This window comes from Eumetopias jubatus, unplaced genomic scaffold (genome assembly GCF_037043125.1).
Source record: "Eumetopias jubatus isolate StellerSeaLion01/CBP00866 unplaced genomic scaffold, mEumJub1_p1.0 scaffold_1, whole genome shotgun sequence".
NCBI lineage: Eukaryota > Metazoa > Chordata > Mammalia > Carnivora > Otariidae > Eumetopias > Eumetopias jubatus.
Window position 1 is genome coordinate 114796451 of NW_028274807.1, and position 26256 is coordinate 114822706.

The window sequence follows — 26256 nt, forward strand, 5'->3', positions numbered from 1 at the left end:
GCAATGACGTGGTTGGAACTGGAGAGTGTTATGCTGAGTGAAATAAGTCAATCAGAGAAAGACATGTATCATATGACCTCACTGATATGAGGAATTCTTAATCTCAGGAAACAAACTGAGGCTTGCTGGAGTGGTGGGGGGGTGGGAGGGATGGGGTGGCTGGGTGATAGACATTGGGGAGGGTATGTGCTATGGTGAGCGCTGTGAATTGTGCAAGACTGTTGAATCACAGATCTGTACCTCTGAAATAAATAATGCAATATATGTTAAGAAAAAAAAAATAGCAGGAGGGGAAGAATGAAGGGGGAGAAATCAGAGGGGAAGATGAACCATGAGAGACGATGAACTCTGAAAAGCAAACTGAGGGTTCTAGAGGGGAGGGGGGGGATGGGTTAGCCTGGTGGTGGGTATTAAAGAGGGCACATTCTGCGTGGAGCACTGGGTGTTATGCACAAACGATGAATCATGGAACACTACATCAAAAACTAATGATGTAATGTATGGTAATTAACATAACAATAAAAAATTTAAAGAAAAAAGAAATCTGAAAGTACTATAATTCCTTTTTTTGATGATAACCTCATTTTTTTCTGCCTAATTGTATAAATTAAATCATCCCCCTCTAAAAATTTCATCTCAACTTCTAGTTTCCTACCCTGAATTATTCTTATAATGTTCACATATAAATATGTTTTGTGCTTTGGTCTTAATTTTTTTTTTTTGAAGAACAGGATCATATATAGACATACTTCATTTTATTGTGCTTTACAGATACTGCTTTTTTTTTTTTTTAAGACAAATTGAAGGTTTGTCGCAACCCTGTGTTGAGCAAGTCTATTTGTGCCATTTTCCCAGCGGAATTTGCTCACTTTATATCTCTGTGCCACATTTGTTAATTCTCATAATATTTAAACTTTATTATTATTTGAATTGCTGCAATCTCATGATAAAATTTTACAGATGAGGAGTTGCTTCTTATGGATGAGCAAAGAAAGTGGTTCCTTAAGATGGAATCTACTCCTGATAAAGATGCTGTGAAGACTGCTGAAATGACAAAGGGTTTCAAATATCACATAGGGGTACCTGGCTGGCTCAGTCGGTAGAGATGCAACTCTTGATCTCTGGGGTCATGAGTTCGAGCGCCACATTGGGTGTAGACATTACTAAAAAAATGAACTTTAAAAAAATAAAATATAACTTGGTAAAGCAGTGGCACGATTTGGGAGGATTGACTCTAATTTTGAAAGAAATTCTGCTGTGGGTAAAATGCTACCAAACAGCATCATATGGTATAGAGAAATCATTCATGAAAGGAAGAGTCAATAGGTGGGTCAAACTTCATTATCTTAAGTAATTGCCCTAGCCACCTCAGCCTTTAGCAACAGCCACCCTAATCAGTCAGCAACCATCAACAGCAAGATGGGACCCTCCACCAGCAAAAAGATTGTATTGGTCTTAATTTATAAAGGTGATTGACAACATAGAGAGGTTTATGCCTTTGAAAGAAAAGCAACAGTACAGTTCCCCTAGAAATGAGAGGCATGGCACACAACACAGGGCCACGGGAGAAACACCACATCTTGATTAGGAAGAAGCAGAGGCTAGAAGAGCCCTTAGATCATGGCCTTTATTGGGGTTTAGGTGGGCCGTGGTGGAGGGGTGAAAGCAAGGCAGAGCAGGCAAGCCATTGAGGATTGGCTGCTTTGGATAACTGTGGCAGGCTCTAAGTCATAGGAATAGCTCCTCGTTACCTGGTAACGAGGCCAGGGGAAGAATATTATCTCCTGGGATGTCTAGGCCAGACAAAGGAAGGGGTAGATGCTCTGGAGCAGTTAGTTTGCATATCAAAGGCATGCTCCTGTCAGAGCCCTTTGCTGTTTCTAAGAATTGGCTAGCCCTGACAGCGGTGGTCTTTCCCCAGCCAGAAAAGTTTGTTTTCAAGATGTAATGACATCGTTCATAATAGAAAATAAACAAATAGATGCACAAACAATACATTTTCTGTTAATTATTTATCTTCTTCTGGCCTCTTCTTAAACAAAACACGCCTATTTGGAGCTTTTGACTCCTACCCTCCCCAGTCCGCACCACTTCCCCACCAGCTTCCTCTGCAGTTCAGTTAATGGCACTGTCATCAGCTCTGGTACCCTGGCCTGAAAACTGACGCTCATCCTTCGCTCCTCTCTTCCTTAGTCCATCAGCAGCTCCTGCAGGTTCTGCTCCTGACCACACGTCACCCTCTCCAGGGTGACCTCCCCGGTCTAAGCCAGCATCGGTCTCACCTGGATTACAGCGGCCATCCCATCCTCACTGCTTCCACTCGTGCCCCCTCAAGACAAAGTATAAATCAACTCTCATCACTGCACTGATCAAGGTCCTCCAAAGACTGCCCAGCGGCAATTATAGCAAATCCTAAACATTTTGCCTCGCTTTTCAGGTATAAGCAGACTTGTCTCCAACTCTTCACTCTGTTCGCTTCAGTCCTTGTGTCCCAGTCACACCTGACCTCTTCCTCACCCTTGGGTACCCCAAGCTCAGTGCCATCTCGGGGCCTTTGCACGTATTGCCTGTTTTCCTAGAACTCCCTACATTTGTAGTGTCATGCCTCCTTTCCTGGTTCAAACAGCTCAAAGGTTACCCCCTGAGAGAGGCTTTCCCTGAACCTCCTGGGACCCCATCCATGTTTTTCCTAAACTTTTCACTTTGTTTTCTTTATGTATCTGTACTATCCAGATATAATCTTAAATATTTGTTAATGTGTTTTTAATCTCACGCCACTAAAACACAATCTCCAGCATGATGGGCACCGGTTTTTCTGGTTTGTTACTATATTTTCAACATCTACATTAGTGCCTGATACATAATAAGTGCTCAGTAAATATTTGTCAAATTAATAAAAATATGAATGAAATGTAACTGGAGACAAAAAAATCATAAAACCTGTTACATGTATCACTAATAATATATATAACATATATAAATATGTATAAATATATTAGAGCATTAAAACATTTTATATTTTAGTATTCATTAGAATTCTTCAAAAATGTCAGCAGTCTTTTGTGAATGAATTTTATTATGCTTCATTTTAATGAATTATATGACTGTTTTCCTTAATAATAGTTTGAGTTTATTTCATTTGGAAATTGTTTTTATTGTTGTTTAACATTTGGATAATATAAATATATCCATTCATTTATAGATGAAGTAGAACATTCCTATTTTCCTGTATTTGACATAGAAAGGACTAAGACATATATTGGTTGCATCTAAAGAAAGATATTTAAAATACGTGAGAAGAATAAAGAAAAATAAGGGTAGGAAAATAAGTCTAACAAAAGAGGTGATGGCAATAAAAAGCTTTCCTTGATAGAGGAGGTCTGAAAAGCGGGCCCTGAGTTTTCCAGCAACTGATACAAGGAGAGAAATGCCACATTTATGGGACTTGTGTTTTCTATGAGGTAGAAGTAAACCAGTTCTTTCAGGAACACTGAACTGTTCCTCATACTGAGGTCAGGAAAAATGTCTCCAATCTCAGTGAAAGGGCAGGGTGTAACTCGAAACATGACTTCAACCCCTTCCTTTCAGTCATGATAGTGACCTCGGTTGTTTTAGGAAGAGTAGGTCAAAATAAGAGTCACTGGGTAAGTGTACTAAATCACCTCTAAGTGAGTTATGTGTGGCACACTACTTTTTAAACCATTAAGTATTTATGTTGTTTTTGTTTTGAATTTACTGTGACACAGCCACTTTTCAAAAAGTGTGTGGGGGGAAAAATCAGATTCACTCCACATATGCCAGTTTCTCCATATTACATCATGGGACAAAGAATTTCTGCTATCTTGAGAGGAATTTATCTATGTAAATAAGAGTCAGTAGCAGGTCAGCTGAACCACCTGCCTGAGAGCTCATTGCTTTAGTCACAGGCACAGTATAATTACTCAGCTTTAGTTTTTTACTCTATATTCAGCCTAACAATTTATCATATGCATGAATTAATGCCTAACATATCATATGCATGTATTATGTGTGTTATAAGAAATACAGTAGTGTATTTCACAATGATTACATACAATGATATTGCAGCAATCTAATAAGGAAAAATTAATATCTTCAGTAATAAATCATTCCATTTCTCAACTGTGCACCTCCATTTCCTCCAAGGCTCATCCCCATAAATGCTGATCAACCTATGGATGAAATTGAAAATAAAACAAAGTCCTTGGATCCAATACCTGATGCTCCTCCTGACTACACTGCGATTTGAGTGTACCAGATCCAAAACCTGATGACCCTCCAGAGTATAATTCCCATTTATACCTGATAAGTTAAATTTTCAGAAAGAATCTTTCCACTACTGCAGAAAATGACACTAAGAGTCAAGTTGCTTGTTTAACTAACTAATGACTTTATTATTTCAATAAATAAATATTGAGCACCTACTGGATGCCAAGTAGTTTACTGGATGTCAAAGTAGAACATTCCTGCCCTCAAAGAATTTACAGCTTCCTGGAGTAGGAAGTTATATGGAAATATGAAAAGAATGTTGTAGGGACACAGAAGGCAAAGTGACTGTGGGATTAAAGGGAAGGTCTAACTGAGGAAGTCAAGTTTTATTGGCATGATAAGGAGTTTCTCAATCAAAAAATGGGTGGGGAAGGGAGAATGCCTGGGAGAAAGAAAACATGTCCAAAAACAGGAGGTGATGAAGGTCTGGTGGTATGATTGGGACTTGATGAAGACCTGCTTGGGTCAAAAGGCAGAAGTGCAGAGCAACGGAGATAACAACGGGTCTTGTGCTGACGAAGGAGTTTGCATCTTATCCTGGAGCCTGTGTGAGCCTACGGATGCTTTTTGACAGGACATCAACACTTCAAAGCAGATACTTGAGTTTGTCTTTCATCACTTTCTTCCCAGCTTCTGGCATAGGGTCTGGTACAAAAAAGGTGCTCAGTAAATGTCCAGTGAGTAACTGATTGGATGTCTAATAAGATAGCTCTTGGTGGGAGAAGGGGTGGCGCCTGGGTGGCTCAGTCAGTTAAGCGTCTGCCTTCCGCTCAGGTTGTGATCTCAGGGTCCTGGGATCCAGCCCCGTGTCAGGCTCTGTGCTCAGCGGGGAGCCTGCTTCTCCCTCTCCCTCTGCCCCTCCCCCCGCTCGTGCTCTCCCTCTCTCTCAAATAAAAAAATAAAATCTTAAAAAAAAAAAAGATAGCTTTTGGGGCCAGTGTGAAGGAATCACTGGAACAGAGGGAAAGCTAGTTAAGAAGTTACTGCAGTAGTCCCATCTGGATGATGCTTAGTAATAATGAGTATAAAGAAGAGGCAAAAGCTCACAGTTTGGAAAATATCATCTATGAGATGATTCCAGAGATGTTATTTCATTCTAGAAATAAGATCCATGGAGCTCAGGTATCCTCTGCCCCTGCAGTGTTTTCTGAAAACAGCAGAGCTTCCTTTTCCTTTTTCCGCTATGTATATGTTGTGTGGATATGATCCAGGATAACCTCTCAGTACAGGCTCTTGACACTCCTGTATTATGGTCAGGTTCTATCTGGCCATTTCTCAGTATTTTATTTCATTCAGTGTCTCATTTCTGTGTCTTTCAGGTGATTTATCTTTTTTCTTAATGGAGGTGTAACTCACATACATAAAATTGACCATTTGAAAGTGTATAATTCAGTGGTTTTTAATATATCCACAGGGTTGTATAGCCATTACTACTATTTTTTTTCCCTAGGATCACTTTATTTTTTCAATTAAAAAATTATAATGTAGATATTTCAAAATTCAAATGGTACAAAAGGACCTTGGAAATTCTACAGTCCTTGTGAGCAATGTTATCAGATCATAATCTTGTGTATCCTTTGGGGCCACTTTAAACTTAATTCCTGATCTGAGATTCTTCAGAAAATCTTAATTTAAAGTTTGGCTGCAAACCCATGCCATCACTACTATTTAATCCAGAACATTTTTACCACCTCCCAGATCCATATCCATTAGCAATCACTCTACATTTTGTTCTTCCTCTAGCCCCTGGCAACCACTAATCTATATCTGTATAGTTTTGCCTATTCTGGATATTTCATATAAGTGGAATCATGACACATATAACCTTTGGGGTCTGGCTTTTTTCACAGCATATTGTCAAGGTTTATCCATGTTGTAGCATGTGTTTATATAGTATTCCTTTTTATGGCTGAATCATGTTTTATTGTATAAACACCTTGTTTATGCATTTTTCACTTCATGGACATTTGAATTCTTTCCACTTTTTGACCATTATGAATAATGCTGCTACATAAATTGACTTTTGATGGCAGATTATATTTTAAGTTTTGGAAAAAATTCTAACATATTGTTTCTTTGAGTGTAGCTTAATATACTAGGTCTGTCAAAATAATGTGGATTTCATTTGATAATATAAAAATGCAGATCCTGGCCACCTATTGAATCAGAATCTCCAAGACAGATCTTAAAAAAGAAAAACATCCTATCTTGTTGTTCTTATCAACAGCTAAGTTTGAGAAAAACTTTTAATACTGTATTTTCCAAACTGCAGATCCATCAGTAGGTGCTGAAATTAATTCAGTGATTCACAGTCAATAAGTTCTTGAAACAAAAAATGATAAGAATGTTCAGAATAAGAAAACACAAATATGGGGGGGCGGAGCAAGATGGCGGAGGAGTAGGAGACCTGGATTTCGTCTGGTCTCAGGAATTCAGCTGAATAGGGATCAAACCATTCTGAACACCTACGAACTCAACAGGAGATCAAAGAGGAAAGTAGCAACAACTATGTGAACAGAGAAGCGACCACTTACTGGAAGGTAGGACGTGCAGAGAAGTGAATCCAAAGCGATATTCAGGAGGATAGACGGCGGGGGAGGGGGCCTCCGTCAGCCGCTTCTGGCAAGTGATAGAGCCTCGGAGCACAAAATCGGAACTTTTAAGAAGTCGGCTCTGCTAAGGGACGTCGCTCCAGTGGCTAAGCGGGGGGTGGAACCCTCGCGGGATAGTGTGGTCTCAGGACCCTCGGGGTCACAGAAAGACCGGGGGTGCCTGAGTGCGGCAGAGCTCCCAGGTATCATAGCGGGGAAGCCGGCTGCAGAGACGGAGCCGAGGCGCGGGCTCTCAGCTCAGGGTTGCCATAAACTGTGATCCACGGCCCAGACGGGCCACTGCTCCTCCAGCAGGGACCCAACAAGTGGCAGAGCTAGGAAGACTCCCCTTCCTCCCTGGGGAGGAGTGGCGCAGGAGCGCACCATAGGGATCTGCTGGGTTTGGAGACTCCACATGGGGTCGGGTGCCAGAAGATAGAAACTCTCGGTCACAGGCCGGGTGAGCAAGGAGTGCGGTCGGAGACCAGGGAGACGGGAGTGACTGGTTTTCTCTGGGGGCGCACTGAGGAGCGGGGCCCCAAGTTCTCAGCTCATCCGGGTGGAGATTGGGAGGCCACCATTTTCACTCTGGTCCTCTAAAGCTGTACCGAGAGCTTGCAGGGTACAAAAGCTCCGGAGAGCAAACCCGAGCAGCTTGCTTAGCCCGGACCAAGAAGGGCAGGGCAATTCCGCCTCCGGCAAAGACATCTGCGAACCACGGCAACAGGGCCCTCCCCCAGAAGATCAGCATGAACAGCCCGCAAGCCAAGACCAAGTTTACCGATCAAGGAGAACGGGAGAACTCCAGCGCTAGGGGAATACTGCACATAGAATTCATGGCTTTTTTTACCATGATTCATTAGTTTTTCAAAGTTAATTTTTTTAACTTTTTTTTTTAATTTTTCTTTTTCCCTTTTTCAACCAACATCTTATCAATCCCTTTTTCTAAAAAAACGTTTTTTATTTTTCATTTTTAGAGTCATATTTTATCCCTTCATAGTAGTTACCCTTATTTTTGGCATATATATATAAGTTGTTCTCTCTTTAAAATTTTGAGATACAGTTTCTTCTAACAGATCAAAATATACGCTAAATCACTAGTGTATGGCTTTGTTCTAGTCTCCTGCCTGATCACATTCTCTCCCTTTTTTTTTCTTTTTTTTAAATCTTCTTTCTTTTTCAAACAACTTCTTATCTTATCAATTCCTTTTATAAAATCTATAATTTTCATCTTTACATTCATCTTCCATCCCTTCATTGTATCAACCCTTATTTTGTACATATATAAGTCTTTCTTCCTTTAAAATTTTAGGAGGCACTTTTTTCTAACAGACCAAAATATGCCCAAAATCTAGTGTGTGGCACTGATCTATGCACTAGCCTGATCATATTTGATCATATTCTGGATTTTTGTATTGTTCTGTTTTTGTTTTTATCTTCTTCTTTTTGTTTTTTGTTTTTTTCTCTTTCTTTTCCCCTGGTTTCAGGTCTTTTCTGATTTGTATAGAGTATATTTGCTGGGGACGTTGTTAACCTGTTAGCATTTTGTTCTCTCATTCATCTATTCTCCTCCGGACAAAATGACAAGATGAAAAAAGTCACCTCAGCAAAAAAAACAAGTGGTAGTACTGTTAGACAGGGACCTACTCAATACAGACATTAGTATGATGTCAGACCTAGAGTTCAGAATCATGACTTTAAAGATACTAGCTGGGCTTGAAAAAAGCATGGAAGTTATGAGAGAAACCCTTTCTGGAGAAATAAAAGAACTAAAATCTAACCAAATCAAAATCAAAAAGGCTATTAATGAGGTGCAATCAAAAATGGGGGCACTAACTGCTAGGATAAACGAGGCAGAAGAGAGAATCAGCGATATAGAAGACCAAATCATGGAAAATAAGGAGGCTGAGAAAAAGAGAGAGAAACAACTACAGGATCACGAGGGCAGAATTCGAGAGATAGGTGATACGATAAGATGAAACAACATTAGAATAATTGGGATCCCAGAAGAAGAAAAAAAAAAGAGAGGGCAGAAGGTATTTTGGAGCAAATAATAGCAGAGAACTTCCCTAATGTGAGGAAGGAAACAGGCATCAAAGTCCAGGAGGCACAGAGAACCCCTCTCAAAATCAATAAAAATAGGTCAACACCCTGACATCTAATAGTAAAACTTATGAGTCTCAGAGACAAAGAGAAAATCCTGAAAGCAGCTCAGGAGAAGAGATATGTAACCTACAATGGTAGAAATATCAGATTGGCAACAGACCTATCCACAGAGACCTGGCAGGCCAGAAAGGACTGGCATGATATCTTCAGAGCACTAAACGAGAAAAATATGCAGCCAAGAATACTATATCCCGCTAGGCTGTCATTGAAAATAGAAGGAGAGATAAAAAGCTTCCAGGACAAACAAAAACTAAAGGAATTTGCAAACGTGAAACCAGCCCTCCAAGAAATATTGAAAGGGGTCCTCTAAGCAAAGAGAGAGCCTAAAAGCAGCCTAGATCAGAAAGGAACACAGACAATATACAGTAACAGTCACCTCACGGGCAATACAATTCATACCTTTCAATAGTTACCCTGAATGTAAATGGGCTAAATGCCCCAATCAAAAGACACAGGCTATCAGATTGGATTAAAAAACAAGACCCATCGAGATGCTGTCTGCAAGAGAATCATTTTAGACCCAAAGACACCCCCAGATTGAAAGTGAGGGGGTGGAAAACCATTTACCATGCTAATGGACACCAAAAGAAAGCTGGGGTGGCAATCCTTATATCAGACAAATTAGATTTTAAAATAAAGACTGTAATAAGAGATGAAGAAGGACACTATATCCTACTTAAAGGGTCTATCCAACAAGAAGATCTAACAATTGTAAATATCTATGCTGCCGAACATGGGAGCAGCCAATTATAAGGCAATTAATAACAAAAGCAAAGAAACACATTGACAACAATACAATAATAGTGGGGGACTTTAACACCCCCCTGACTGAAATGGACAGATCATCTAAGCAAAAGATCAACAAGGAAATAAAGACTTTAAATGACACACTGGACCAAATGGACTTCAGAGACATATTCAGAACATTCCATCCCAAAGCAACAGAATACACATTCTTCTCTAGTGCCCATGGAACATTCTCCAGAATTGATCACATCCTAGGTGACAAATCAGGTCTCAACCGGTACCAAAAGATTGGGATCATTCCCTGCATATTTTCAGACCACAATGCTTTGAAACTAGAACTCAGTCACAAGAGGAAAGTCGGAAAGAACTCAAATACATGGAGGCTAAAGAGCATCCTACTAAAGAATGAATGGGTCAACCAGGAAATTAAAGAAGAATTAAAAAAATTCATGGAAACCAATGAAAATGAAAACACAACTGTCCAAAATCTTTGGGATACAGCAAAGGCAGTCCTGAGAGGAAAGTATATAGCAATACAAGCCTTTCTCAAGAAACAAGAAAGGTCTCAAATAACACAACCTAACCCTACACCTAAAGGAGCTGGAGAAAGAACAGCAAATAAAGCCTAACCCATCAGGAGAAGAGAAATAATAAAGATCAGAGCAGAAATCAATGAAATAGAAACCAAAAGAACAGTAGAACAGATCAACGAAACTAGGAGCTGGTTCTTTGAAAGAATTAAGAAGATTGATAAACCCCTGGCCAGACTTATCAAAAAGAAAAGAGAAATGACCCAAATCAAGAAAATCATGAATGAAAGAGGAGAGATCACAACCAACACCAAAGAAATACAAACAATTATAAGAACATATTATGAGCAACTCTATGCCAGCAAATTAGATAACCTAGAAGAAATGGGTGCATTCCTAGAGATGTATCAACTACCAAAATTGAACCAGGAAGAAATAGAAAACCTGAACAGACCTATAACCCTAAGGAAATGGAAGCAGTCATCAAAAACCTCCCAATAAACAAAAGCCCTGGGCCAGATGGCTTCCCAGGGGAATTCTATCAGACATTTCAAGAAGAATTAATACCTATTCTCCTGAAACTGTTCCAAAAAATAGAAATGGAAGGAAAACTTCAAAACTCATTTTATGAGGCCACCATTACCTTGATCCCCAAACCAGACAAAGACCCCATCAAAAAGGAGAATTACCGACCAATATCCTTGATGAACATGGATGCAAAAATTCTCACCAAAATACTAGCCAATAGAATCCAACAGTACATTAAAAGGATTATTCACCATGACCAAGTGGGATTTATCCCTGTGCTGCAAGGTTGGTACAACATCCGCAAATCAATCAACGTGATTACACGTGATACAATACCTTAACAAAAGAAAGAACAAGAATCATATGATCCTCTCAATAGATGCAGAAAAAGCATTTGACAAAGTAAAGCATCCTTTCTTGATCAAAACTTTTCAGAGTATAGGGATAGAGGGTACATACCTCAATATCATAAAAGCCATCTATGAAAAACCTACAGCGAATATCATTCTCAATGGGGAAAAGCTGAGAGCTAGGTCAGGAACGCGTCAGGGATGTCCACTCTCACCACTGCTATTCAACATAGTATTAGAAGTCCTAGCCACAGGAATCAGACAACAGAAAGAAATCAAAGGCATCCAAATCAGCAAAGAGGAAGTCAAACTCTCACTCTTTGAAGATGATATGATACTTTATGTGGAAAACCCAAAAACTCCACCCCAAAACTGCTAGAACTCATACAGGAATTCAGTAAAGTGGCAGGATATAAAATCAATGCCCAGAAATCAGTGGCATTCCTGTACACCAACAACAAGACAGAAGAGAGACAAATCAAGGAGCCGATCCCATTTACAACTGCACCCAAAATCGTAAGATACCTAGGAATAAATTTAACCAAAGAGGCAAAGGATCTGTACTCAGAAAACTATAAAATACTCATGAAAGAAATTGAAGAAGACACAAAGAAATGGAAAAATGTTCCATGCTCATGGATTGGAAGAACAAACATTGTGAAGATGTCAATGCTACCTAGAGTAATCTACACATTCACTGCAATCCCCATCAAAATACCATCCACTTTTTTCAAAGAAATGGAACAAATAATCCTAAAATTTATATGGAACCAGAAGAGACCCCGAATAGCCAGAAGAATATTAAAAAAGAAAAGCAAAGCTGGCGGCATCACAATTCCGGACTTCCAGCTATATTACAAAGCTGTCATCATCAAGAGAGTATGGTACTGGCACAAAAACAGACACATAGATCAATGGAACAGAATAGAGAGCCCAGAAATGGACCCTCAACTCTATGGTCAGCTCATCTTCGACAAAGCAGGAAAGAATGTCCAATGGAAAAAAGACAGTCTCTTCAACAAATGGTGTTGGGAAAATTGGACAGCCACATGCAGAAGATGAAACTGGACCATTTCCTTACACCACACACAAAAATAGACTCCAAATGGTTGAAAGACCTAAACGTGAGACAGGAGTCCATCAATATTCTAAAGGAGAACACAGGTAGCAACCTCTTCGACCTCAGCCGCAGCAACTTCTTCCTAGAAACATTGCCAAAGGCAAGGGAAGCAAGGGCAAAAATGAACTATTGGGATTTCATCAAGATAAAGAGCTTTTGCGCAGCAAAAGAAACAGTCCACAAAACCAAAAGACAACCGACAGAATAGGAGAAGATATTTGCAAATGACATATCAGATAAAGGGCTAGTATCCAAAATCTATAAAGAACTTATCCAACTCAACACCCAAAGAACAAATAATCCAATCAAGCAATGGGCAGAAGACACGAACAGACATTTTTCCAAAGAAGACATCCAAATGGCCAACAGACACATGAAAAAGTGCTCAACATCGCTCGGCATCAGGGAAATCCAAATCAAAACCTCAGTGGGATACCACCTCACACCAGTCAGAATGGCTCAAATTAACAAGTCAGGAAACGACAGATGTTGGCGGGGATGCGGAGAAAGGGGAACCCTCCTACACTGTTGGTGGGAATGCAAGCTGGTGCAACCACTCTGGACAACAGTATGGAGGTTCCTCAAACAGTTGAAAATAGAGCTACATACGATCTAGCAATTGCACTACTGGGTATTTACCCCAAATATGCAAATGTAGGGATCTGAAGGGGTACGTACACCCCAATGTTTATAGCAGCAATGTCCACAATAGCCAAACTGTGGAAAGAGCCAAGATGTCCATCGACAGATGAATGGATAAAGAAGAAGTGGTATATATACACAATGGAGTATTATGCAGCCATCAAAAGGAATGAGATCTTGCCATTTGCAATGACGTGGATGGATCTGGAGGGTGTTATGCTGAGTGAAATAAGTCAATCAGAGAAAGACATGTATCATATGACCTCACTGATATGAGGAATTCTTAATCTCAGGAAACAAACTGAGTGTTGCTGGAGTGGTGGGGGGTGGGAGGGATGGGGTGGCTGGGTGATAGACATTGGGGAGGGTATGTGCTATGGTGAGCGCTGTGAATAGTGTAAGACTGTTGAATCACAGACCTATACTTCTGAAACAAATAATGCAACATATGTTAAAAAAAAAAGGAAAAAGAAGATAGCAGGAGGGGAAGAATGAAGGGGAGTAAATCGGAGGGGGAGACGAACCATGAGAGACGATGGACTCTGAAAAACAAACTGAGGGTTCTAGAGGGGTGGGGGGTGGGGGGTTGGGTTAGCCTGGTGATGGGTATTAAAGAGGGCACATTCTGCGTGGAGCACTGGGTGTTATGCACAAACAATGAATCATGGAACACTACATCAAAAACTAATGTAATGTATGGTGATTAACATAACAAAAAAAATTTTTTAAAAAAGAAAACACAAATATGATCAAGGCTTCAGCCAGTTTTACAGGTCACGTCTCAGCTGGACTCTTCTGCTAACTTAGAGTTGGTTTTATTTAATTTTAGCTAAAACAGATCTGAAATGAAATCTGAAAAATAAATTATTGTCCTTATTTATTTAGTTTTCAACTGCAGTACATTTTAAAAACATCTCTTTTTCCTGGGATCAGGAGGAGAGGATCTTTTTTGCTCTAGGCTTGGCTTTTCTTTACATTTTTTTCTGGCCTTTCCTAGAAGTCCAGAGAAAGGCAACTGGGGTTCTCCCTCTCACATAATTTCAGTTAAGGCTTTCCAATGCTAGGAATAACTTAAGAGTTTATCAGGTGCCCCCTTGTAGTCAACCAGAGCCCTGTTACTTATGTAAATAAAACAATTAATCATTTTAAATCCAAGAAAGTAAAACAAAACACACCAAATTTGGTGATAAAAGTATTCAGATTTTACTTTTTTAACACTACAGCTACATCTCAGCAGTATGGACAGTCTCATATCTAAATGCTATTAATTCTCCACATTTTTAGCAATGCATGTGAAATGCTTGTGAGATCCCTGCTTCTCCAGTAGATGGCAAGGGAGCAGTCTTCCTTGCACAGCAAAGGGGGTGAGGTGCTCCTTGTTACTGCTAGGCAGGAGTTTAGGCTCCTTACCAGGACTGCACTGATCCATCCTGGCTGATGCTGGGGGTGCTTTTTTTGAGAGACATTTGATAAAAGAAGCAAAACTTAAAGTCATACATTAGTGGTACCCTCATACTAATTCATGGTTTTGAGAGCTTCTCTTCTTAAATATTGTGATTCTTTACAGAAATCTGGTTTCCTTGACTGTGATCTTACTTACATTGACCAAGTTGAAATTAAACTGACCCCTGGTTGGAGGAGAGCAGTGTGAGAACCAGGTGATGAGGATGTGAAGAAGTGATTGGACTAGCAACAATATAGCAGTATTCAAGTCATCATTTTGAAGGTAAAATGTGATTTCAAATCCCAGTGTTATCAGTTGCTATCTATGTAAACTTAACAATAGCATAAAGAATATAAAAATAGAAATTTGCATAGTGCTAAATATCTTGCAGGCCCTGTTGCTAACCCTGCAGCAGATGGGTATATGAGATGGGCATAGAGAGGCTATCAAATTACTTCATCTCTTCAACCTTAGTTTTTGCACTTATGAAATAAGCATAACTATTTCAGAAAGTTTAAGAGGATTAAATGAGTTAATAATCTGGAAGACCCTCTAACTACATTTTTGGTACGTGGTATGCCCTTCCCTCAGAACATGAAACCTCTTACTATTTTCAAGAAGCTGTCATGTGACCCATGTAATTTCCACGTAAAAAAAATCATGCTAAGGGCGCCTGGGTGGCTCAGTTGGTTAGGCGACTGCCTTCGGCTCGGGTCATGATCCTGGAGTCCCGGGATCGAGTCCCACATCAGGCTCCCTGCTCGGCAGGGAGTCTGCTTCTCCCTCCGACCCTCCCCCCTCTCATGTGCTCTTTCTCTCTCACTCTTTCTCTCAAATAAATAAAGAAAATTTAAAAAAAAATCATGCTAAGTTTCAATATATTGTAGTTTCAATCTGTGTAATTTTTTCATTTGATTTTGAACACAAGAGTCCCCAGGACCTACTGTCCCTCCACTTGCATACTACCCAGGAAGCCTGCTTATAGGATACTACAGTCTACGTCAGCTTAGTACCTTCCCCTCGTACCAGCCAACTGGTGGCACTCATCCTATATAGTACCGGCCTGGCAGATGTCCAATGTTAAATCAGTCTGCTCCAACAGCATGGATGCCAGAGCCAATTCCTGTGCCAAACTGCCCTCCTGGTCTGGAATACTTATTAGCTCAGGTATTCCACACAAATCCAAAATATTTTCTTATGAAATATGACCTTGGGGACCCAACAAAAAGAGACACAGGCTGGATACAGTGGATAAAGATGGTGGGTCAGTGATGACAGAGGTCCAGTTTGTGAGACTATAGGAGCAGTGATACTGTTGTCAGATATGAGAAGGGGGAGCACAAGTATAGGAATATTTTCAGTAGGAAGAGTATGGCTTTCATAAAGGATTCAGACTGAGTTGTAAGATATTCAAGATGTCCTCCTGAAGGAAATTAGAAAAATAAGGATAGAAAAAAATCTATCATAGATGCCAATTGGGGTGTCATTTACTTGGAGGTAAGAGTAAACACCAAGAAAGACAACATGGGCTGCGTAGGTGGCTCAGTCGGTTAGGCTCAGGTCATGATCTCAGGGTCATGAGATGAAGCCCTGCATGGGGCTCTGTGCTCAGTGTGGAGTCTGCTTGCCCCTCTCCTTCTCCTCCCCCTGCTCTCTCCCTCCTTCATAAATAAATAAAATTGTTAAAAAAAAAAAAAGACATCATGAAGGAACAGAACACTTAGTGAAAAACTCATCAGGTGCCTTGGCCCCTTGCTTTCCGTCACCACCCATAATTTCATCAGCTACTCCAGCCCTCATAAAAACCTATTACCTTCCTGCTATCTTCTTTTTTTTTTTTTAACATATAATGTATTATTTGTTTCAGAGGTACAGGTCTGTGTATAAACAATTTTATATCAACTTTCTAACCAATATTGATTTAGTAAATGTTAATATGTATACAGAATTTTGTCCAAGATATGCTTTCATTATACCCAGTAGGGAGATTGTGAGGCAGTAGCTAACCTTCTCCCATCTCAAACTTTTCAGAGATTACTGCTGTCTACCAAACAATAACGGTTATGCAGGACCAAGTTTATTTAGATTAGTTTGTAATTGACCAAGTTGGGTTTATTCTCAAGAAAGTTAACTTAAATTCTATTAATGTGATTCATCTTATTAATAGATAAGAGGAGGAAATCTCACAATCATGTTAGAAGATACATTATAGTTCTGATATATAATTTCAAACAAATTCATAATTTTTAAAAAATTTAGCAAACAAAAAATGGAAGAGACCTTCTTGAACTTGACAAGTGTCATACCCAAATCTAACATTAAATAAACCTATGGAATAAAATGAAAATAAAAAACCTATTACCAAGTAAACATAAAGTGCCTACCAAGCACACATAGCTTCAAGCCAAGTCCATGAGGCCCCCTCCCACAAAGTGGTGGTCCCCTAAATCCCTTCTGTATAAAAATTATGAAGCTACTCTGAAACCCAGGTTATAAAATTGAGGGATAAGCAGATTTGGTTGTAAACTCAAATGGTGTAAACGCAAAAAATTTATCTAGTGAAACTGAGATATAGCTAGTATTAGAAATTCTTCTGTAATCCTGGCCCTTTTTGTCTGGGAAACAGGAGGTATTTAAGTTCATTATAAGCAAGGGACTCTAATTCAATACTTCACTCCCCACATAATCAATAAAGTATTCCTTGAAGTTGACAAGTTCCTCTTTGCAATTCAATATATTATTAATCTTGTGCATTGAAAACTATCGATACACTGCTGTGGAAATGATATACGAAATGCAGTACAACTGGATGAAGAAATTAGAATCTGTAGGAGCCAAAAATTTTACTAAACTGTCCCTTGTAAAGTAACTATCATATACACATGAAGTCATTAAAGTGCTAGAGTAAACCCCTTCATTATTTTAGAAGTTTATAGAATGCTTATAGTAAATAAATTTTAGAAAATCTTTTTTATACTTGCACAATAAAAATACTCTGTCCTTGCAAGTCTGGGGTCTCCTAGACCATTTCCCCATCTTTTAAAAATTGTACAGCTTTAAAATTGTTTATTAAAGTTAAAAAAATTGCTCTACTTCTTCCATTATCCTGACAGAAGTTAAATGATGGATATGATGGATTCACTTTTCCCTTTCCAAAATGGATGAATTAAGAAACAAAACCAGAAACAAATAAAAAATAAAACTGGGTTTAGAGCTAGACAATATAGTTTTTAATTCTGTCTTTATTCCCTACCAGTTCCATAACCTTGAACACCTTTCTTAACTATTCGATGTTTCAGTTTCTTCACCTACAAAATAGTACTAACTATCCCTACGCTATTGGGCAGTTCTGAGAATAGTTAATGTCTGATACAATTCCTGGCACACAGGAACCACTGCCTGTATGAGATACTGTAATGATGCTGTTTAGTTGAGATGCCTGCTTGGGTGTGAGTGGAAGGCACATACCTGGTCACTTTTCTCTATCTTCTCTAGACTTTTGAGATCTCATATGATGGGTATGAGGACCCCCCAGAGGAATTTCTGTCCATCACAGCAGGATTACATGGTTTCTTTGAGTTTGCCAGCAACTCCACCCACCCTTCAAAGAACTGCTCCATAATAGGCCCTAAGTCTTATTAGGTAAATTCCCATGTTAAAGGGCTTCATTTCTTTAGGCCTATTTTGCCTAGCAGTGGACATTTTATGAAATAGTGATTTTTTTTTTTTTTTTATCTTTTAGTCCTAGAGTTTAAAATCCTGGAATTTTTTAAATAGGACTGTAAACCATTTTGGTGGCCACTTTTCAAAAATTATAAGAGATGTATAGACCCCCCTCCCCCGGCTGTGTTTTCATACAAGAAAAAAAATCTTGAATTAAGCATGAACTGTGTTTTCCACCCTCTTATAATTAAGCACATGATTAAACACTCATGCCAAGTTAAGTCACTTTCAGTTTTATTCATTTCAAAATCTATTCATTAACTTATTCAACAAATATTTAAGGAAATGTGACATTTCAATGTTCCATGTTCGAAAGTTAGGAATGACAGAAAATTGTGTAAGATTGGATCAGTCTGTCCTGAAGGAGATTTTTTTTTTTTCCACTAGAAGGGTTCAAGTATCTTGGGAGTAATCCCAAAGTAAAACTAAGATAAAAAGTCTATCTAATGATATGCCCAATTTCCCCTTTCAAGGGATCATATCCCAGAATGTTTCTTGTCCTTTGCCCCAATCCTATTTATAAGCTTCCTGCCCTCTTGGACCTTCCCCTTATTAAAAGTGAACACCTAGGAAAGAGCTTGGTGTTTTTTTTTTTTTTGCTTCCTTCTTTTTTTTTATTTTTTATTGTTACGTTAATCACCATATATTACATAATTTGTTTTGGTGTAGTGTTCCATGATTCATTGTTTGTTCATAACACCCAGTGCTCCATGCAGAATGTGCCCTCTTTAATACCCATCACCAGGCTAACCCATCCCCCTACCCTCCTCCCCTCTAGAAACCTCAGTTTGTTTTTCAGAGTCCATCATCTCTCCTGGTTCGTCTCCCCTTCTGACTTACTCCCCTTCATTCTTCCTCTCCTGCTATCTTCTTCTTTTTCTTTTTTCTTAAAATATGTTGCGTTATTTGTTTCAGATCTGTGATTCAACAGTCTTACACAATTCACAGCGCTCACCGTAGCACATATCTTTGCTACGGAGAGCTTGGTGTTTAATAACTCGAGTGAATGGAATCAGTATGTTAATCTGTCAGAGGTACCTGTAAAATAATATAAAATTGGACATTTCTGTGTGAGGTTCACCCTGGCTGATTCCTTCTCCCTAAGCCACTGAAAAGATTGCCTTCTCTGTGGCTGGTCCATGTAAAACCATCCTAAACTTCCTGAGTACCTCCAGTCTGTTTGGGTCAATGAGATCAGTGAGTAGAGACTGAGCTAGAAACAATCTATGTCAACACAGCTTCTTTTAGATGCTGTTACTATAGCAGGAAGATGATTTTCTGATATTTTATCAAAAACATTATTAAATTTTTTAGTCTTCTACAGTATAACTGGAAGAAAGTGTTCTTCCTACTTAGTTCTCCTTATATCTGATCAGGTGCAGATAGGTTAATTTCACTTGATAAAATATATTTATAATTAATTAATTCACATTAAAGATATTTTAAAAATCAGTTGATACATGGTAGTAATTTCTATCAATTTCTTTTCTAATGTTAACTTGTTTTAATTCTGTTATTTCTATCTTCCCTAATTACTTCTTTCTATCCCAGTAATTGGACAACATACACATTCTTCAGCATTTTGAACCCCTGGAAAGTATGCGTACTTCAGCGATGATCAGCAATATATGAAACAACATTATTCAATATCCAGTTCCTTATTATACTGAACATTTTTTAGTGGTTCAAAGAGAAAAGACTGTCCTAGCAACTTAAAAAGGGAATTTTTTTATAATTTTATTTATTTATTCTTAAATCATATAATATTCGATCTTAGACTGAAAAAGATCTTATATATTATCTTGTCAACCCCATTACACTTATTCCCTCTTTCTGCTCCATCATTTATGTTTTATAGATGAGGGGTAAAAAAAAGAGCAGAGAAAATAAAGGAATTAGTGAGGGACCAGCAGAATCTAGATTTGTGGGAAGGAAGAAGAAATGAGCACAGTAAACATAAAGCTTGTCCTCTGTTCATAGGAAATTGTTCCTGACCCTTAAAGCAACAAATTTACACATTCCTTTGATGTAGGTAAGGCCTCCAGCTCTTCTTGGTTCTTTTGCCTGTTTGCAGTTTGCAATGACCTTGGTCATCTTACCATATTTCATGAGTTGACTCATTTGTGATGCAGTGTGTAATTTCATTAAAATATTTTTAAAACTAAAGTTTTCTGAATACAGGTATTATATAAGACATGATCGTCTTAAAAAAGATGTTTTCAATCTTTCTTGTTATGTGACTAAACATTTTAAAGTCATCTTGCTCTGAGCTTAAAATAAATGTTTTAAATCCTAAAGGATTTAAATGCTTACAATGGTTATAAAATATTTTGATGTTCCAAGCAATTGCACATGCTTTTTGAAATTTTGAAAAAGCTGTTTTTGTTTACACACTGAGAAATGCAATACAAATACTCGAGGCCCATCTTAACTGCTTCTAATTTAAAGAGTCTTTCTCAAATTGAAGAAGACACAAAACGATGGAAAAACATTCCATGCTCATGGATTGGAAGAATAAACATTGTTAAAATGTCTATGCTACTCAGAGAAATCTATACCTTTAATGCCATCCCGATCAAAATTCCAATGACATTTTTCAAAGTGCTGGAACAAACAATCCTAAAATTTGTATGGAATCAGAAAAGACCCCGAATCACCAAGGAAATTGTGAAAAAGAAAAACAAAGCTGGGGGCATCACGTTGCCCAATTTCAAACTATATTACAAAGCAGTGATCACCAAGACAGCGTGGTACTGGCACAACAACAGACATATAGACCAATGGAACAGAATAGAGAGCCCAGATATTGATCCTCAACTCTATGGTCAAATAGTCTTTGACAAAGCAGGAAAAAATATGCAATGGAAAAAAGATAGTCTCTTCAGTAAATGGTGCTGGGAAAATTGGACAGCTATATACAGAAGAATGAAACTGGACCATTCTCTAACACCATACACAAAGATAAACTCAAAAATGGATGAAAGACCTCAATGTGAGACAGGAATCCATCAAAATCCTAGAGGAGAACACAGGCAGTAACCTCTTTGACATCGGCCACAGCAACTTCTTTCAAGATTCATCTCCAAAGGCTAGGGAAACAGAAGCAGAAATGAACTTTTGGGACTAAATCAAGATAAAAAGCTTCTGCACAGCAAAGGGAACAGTCAACAAAACATCCAAGATCTATAAAGAAATTTTCAAACTCAACACCCAAAAAACAAATAATCAAGTCAAAAAATGGGCAGAAGACATGAACAGACACTTCTCTAAAGAAGACATACAAATGGCTAACAGACACATGAAAAAATGTTCATCATCATTAGCCATCAGGGAAATCCAAATCAAAACCACATTGAGATACCACCTTACACCAGTTAGAATGGCAAAAATTGACAAGGCAAGAAACAATAAATGTTGGAGTGGTTGTGGAGAAAGGGGAACCCTCTTACACTGTTGGTGGGAATGCAAGTTGGTTTAGTCACTTTGGAAAACAGTGTGGAGGTGCCTCAAAAAGTTAAAAATAGAGCTACCCTATGACCCAGCAATTGCACTCCTGGGTATTTACCCCAAAGACACAGATGTAGTGAAAAGAAGGGCCATATGCACCCCAATGTTCATAGTGGCAGTGTCCGCAATAGCCAAACTGTGGAAAGAGCCGAGATGCCCTTCAACAGATGAATGGATAAAGATGTGGTCCATATGTACAATGGAATATTACTCAGCCATCAGAAAGGATGAATACCCAACTTTTACATCAACATGGATGGGACTGGAAGAGATTATGCTAAGGGAAATAAGTCAAGCAGAGAAAGTCAATTATCATATGGTTTCACTTATTTGTGGAACATAAGGAATAGCAGGGAGGACATTAGGAGAAGGAAGGGAAACATGAAGGGGGGGGAATCAGAGGGCAAGACGAACCATGAAAGACTATGGACTCCAAGAAACAAACTGAGGGTTCTAGAGGGGAGGGGTTGGGAGGATGGGTTAGCCCGGTGATGGGTATTAAGGAGGGCACGTACTGCATGGAGCACTGGGTGTTATACGAAAACAATGAATCGTGGATCACCACATCAAAAACTAATGATGTATGGTGACTAACATAACATAATAAAATACCATTAAAAAAATAAAGTGTCTTTCTCATTTTCTTTTATAGTGATGACATCTTTTGAAACTAATAATAGATATGATATTAAAAACAACCTGGACCAAATGGTTTACATAGTAACTGAGGACACAGATGACGTTACCAGAAATGCTTATCGGACACTAAAGCCCTTCGTCCTCTGGGTAACGGACTGTGTGGACCGAGAAATCATGACAATGCAGAGACCTTTCAGATGCACCTGCTGTTGCCTCAGTTGTCCCTCCACCAGGCAAGAGGTCAGAGAATGCAGGGCTTATCCTGGTTTCTTCCTGATCCAAGTCTTCACAGTACAGTTGTGCTCCTTCCAGAATGACACAGGAGGGGATTTTCAGAGAGTGGGGAGGAAGGAGGCCACATCATCTCACCCAAGGAAAATCACAGAGGGCTTTTTCTTGTGGGTTCTTTCTTGTCTTCCAATGTTAGCTCGGGGTTCAGGCACAAATTAGGGTTATTTATTCGGTGACCACAATTCTGTCAGTTGTGTCTGCTGAATTGGAAATATATCTATGACCTAGAACAGAAGTCACACACATTTGTCTAAATGTACCTGCATATCCCCAGATAAGATGTTGCTAGACATCATCAAATGCTTTTAGATTTGGAAGAGACCTTGGATGACTTTGCACTCCCCATCCCAGTCCACACCTGGCCACAGATAAAGAAGGGGTGGCTCAGAAAGATGAAGTGCCTGATGAGGGTGTTACAGTCCCGCGAGTGCCAGACCTAGAGAGCAGACTTCCTCTTCTACAACCCGTGCAGCTCTAGGAAGGTTGTTTGCTGCAGGGAAAAGAAGCAGCTTTAGCAAGAGGTCCACCAGAATTTTGAATTCCAGATATGTCACCTACTTAAATTGTGCAATTTACTTAACTTCTTTGGGGCTCAGTGCTCTTGTACATGAAATATGCACAACAATACCCCATGGGATTCCTGGGGTATTTAGAAGACATGGTAAGTGCCAGCACTTACTAAATGTTAATTTATTTACAACCTTCTCTGTGTTTTGATTTCCTATGAGATGGAAGTAATAATAGCACCTGTCACACAGGATTGCTTTGAGGATTAAATAGTAAATAAATGTTAACTGTTCTTTACAGTACCAGGCAGACAGTACAGTGTTCAGAGAATGGTGTTCGCAGGTATCTTACGCCTCTCTCATTATTATTTTTTTTTTGTAAAAAATATTTGAGATGAATCTTCACCTTTAATCCTTAGTCCTTTTGGATTCATATTCATGTGCTGGGTTTTCTTCTCAAATCCTATAAATACAGCCTTCCATGATTAAAGTAAGCCATGATATAGTAAAGCTAATCAAAATTACAAATGTACTCAATTTATGGAACATTTATCTCATGATAGATTTTTTCTCATTTCTCCAATTTTACTTGTATTCCTGTGTGTGTGTGTTCAGTTCTGTGAGGTTTGATCACCTGTGTCAATTCCTGTGTCCACCATACAATGCAGATAACTGACAATTCCATCACCACAAAAATCCCCTTTATAATCACACCCACCGTAGACTTAGAGAAGGAACTGGCTGTTCCATAGTAAGTGACAAGCAAGCCTCCCCTGTGTCCTGAAGGAAAATATGACTTCATCCCTCAAGGATGCTCCCTCCAATGACAACCCTGAGAAATGGCCAAGGGAAAGAGCAGTCAGGGCCTTGCATTGTTGGCCCACACAGAGAGTAGTTTAGAAGTGTGAGAGGCCTGTGGAGGCTCTCCCTCTCAACAATTTCCTTAATCCTTAAAGGATTTCAGGACACATCTAGGTTGTCTGTACGGGTATACATCTATGCGTAGCTTCCTCCCCTCTATCACTTCATCTGCAGCTGGAGGTGCGGTGGTCCTCCTGGTGTCACCACTGGCTTTGTTGCAGAACACTGGAACCTGCTCAGGGCAGTTAATAGCATCCAGAATGAGAAGAAAGAAAATGTGATAGGAGTGCCTGGGCCATGTTCAACCTATGGCTGTGGTTCAGATTCTGTTTTTGAGGTAACCTGATGGTAAAATAATGTTTTTAAGAGTTTTTTCTACATGGACGGACCAAATGCAGAATGATCCTGTTTCAGTGCACTTTTACACATAAGTGAAATGAAGTTTACAATATCACTTATAAAATAAATAGAGCAGTATGATAAAATATTTGTAAGATACTGGGCTAGGTATTTAAGGAAACCTGTTTCCTTAAATAGGTACAGAATAGTACTCTATCCCTCAGCAAGTGTAAAACAAGTCAATATATAATTATAGTATGAAGCTCAACAAGAATTCTTGATATAAAATAAATGCAGTTCCTCAGTTTGCACATATGTATCACATGGTTCTCACTACTACATTATGAGCGAGGTGCCAATTAATCTTATTTTTCAGAGACAAAGCTGAAATTCATCAGGAGTTAATAGTAAGGAGACAGGGTGTTGAGGAACTTCTTCCCTCCAATGTAATTGTAATGAAGGGAGTTGGAAAGAGAGGGAGAGGCATGAGAGCTCCTGGAAGAGGGGAAGCAGAACAGGTGGAATTAGCTGACACAGCGCTTGTAGAGCTGATGAGTCTCAAAGGCCCAGCAGAAGCCTGGTGCCTTAACCCTGTTCTCCCAGGTTCCAGAGGAGGGGTTGGTCAGCGTCCACTTGTGTGTGTGGCGGCGGTAGGGGAAGGTGCTGGGGCTGGGATGACCATGATGCATCCACTCTTTTTTTCTTTTTTAAGATTTTATTTATTTATTTGAGAGAGAGAGAGCACAAACAAGGGGAGCTGCAGAGGGAGAGGGAGGATGCAGGCCTTGATCCCAGGACCCCCGTATCCTGACCTAAGCCAAAGGCAGATGTTTAACCGACTGAGCCACCCAGGCGCCCCTGGTGAATCTACTCTTGAGGTAAAAGCTGTCTTCAATTTGCTCAATCATGTGTGTGTCTTAGAGGAGTTTTCCATGTAAAATTTTTCTGGATTCTGAGGAACCAAAATATGTGCACATTAACATAACATAACATAACATAACATAATAAAATATGTGTACATTAACATAACATAACATAATAAAATATGTGTACATTAACATAACATTTAGAAGGCAAATGATTTATACCAGAAATCTACATAGAAGTATAGCTTTAAACAGAAACAAAAAATAAATAGCAAGTTCTTGTTTAGGTGGTTCTGTAATTAGGTAGCATAATGGTTGCCCCATTTAATTTTCTTGTAGTTCTTAGTTCTGCTGCTTCTCAACCAAGAAGCCAGTCATGTGAAATCATAATTTTGTTATGCATAGTTGCTAGGTTTACCTCAAGATTTAATTCTAGGCCAGAAGGATAGGCATCTGGGTACATTTGGAGAAGAATTAGCCTAACCATGGACTAGCTGGGATAATGTAATCCGTGACCCACAACTGCGGTGATGCTGTTGATGATAAGAGCAGCTGTCCTTTTCAGTGCTCCCTATCTTCTAGGCATGGTTCTGGTCCTAACTACTTTCCACATATTAACTCATTTAATTCTTATAAACAACCTGTAAGAGAGATGCTATGATAATTCCCCTTTCAGAGATGAGAAAACTGAGGTTTGAGATCTTGTGCAAAGTTACTCACAAAGCCATTATTTGAAAGTGACTCCAGAGGCTATGCCCTAAACCACTATGCCCTGTCCCTCTTTCATCTGTGTGAAATTTCGTTTCTTTATGTGTGAACACAGGAGAACAGAAAGAGAGTAAAATGGTGGTGGGTTACTTCATGTGCTCTCAAGTTTAGGATCATCGCTGAGAAGCCCACGAGGCTCCGAGGACATCTCGTCTGCGGGTGTGCTCTCCGAGAGGCTTGCTTTTGCTTCTGCTGGTGTCCCAGTGACATAACATACAGAAGACCATTTTTTATGTTTTTCTGTCAGTTTGGTGTTTCCCAAGTCATGTGTATATTTTAAATATTGAGTACCAATCTTGATTATGAATTCTCAGTGGACAAGATTTTCCCTACCTCTAGTACAGGCCAAAA

At 39.2% G+C, this 26256-nt stretch overlaps 1 protein-coding gene across 1 annotated transcript; it reads left to right on the forward strand.

Annotated features, from left to right (window-relative positions):
- The first annotated feature begins 1541 nt into the window (after positions 1-1541).
- Positions 1542-24278, forward strand: LOC114209054 (phospholipid scramblase 4). Its single transcript, XM_088023117.1, is given in 6 exon segments — positions 1542-1641; positions 2194-2340; positions 15334-15566; positions 19680-19725; positions 22288-22514; positions 24078-24278. Coding segments are annotated over 6 exon segments (954 nt in total).
- Positions 24279-26256: the final 1978 nt, after the last annotated feature.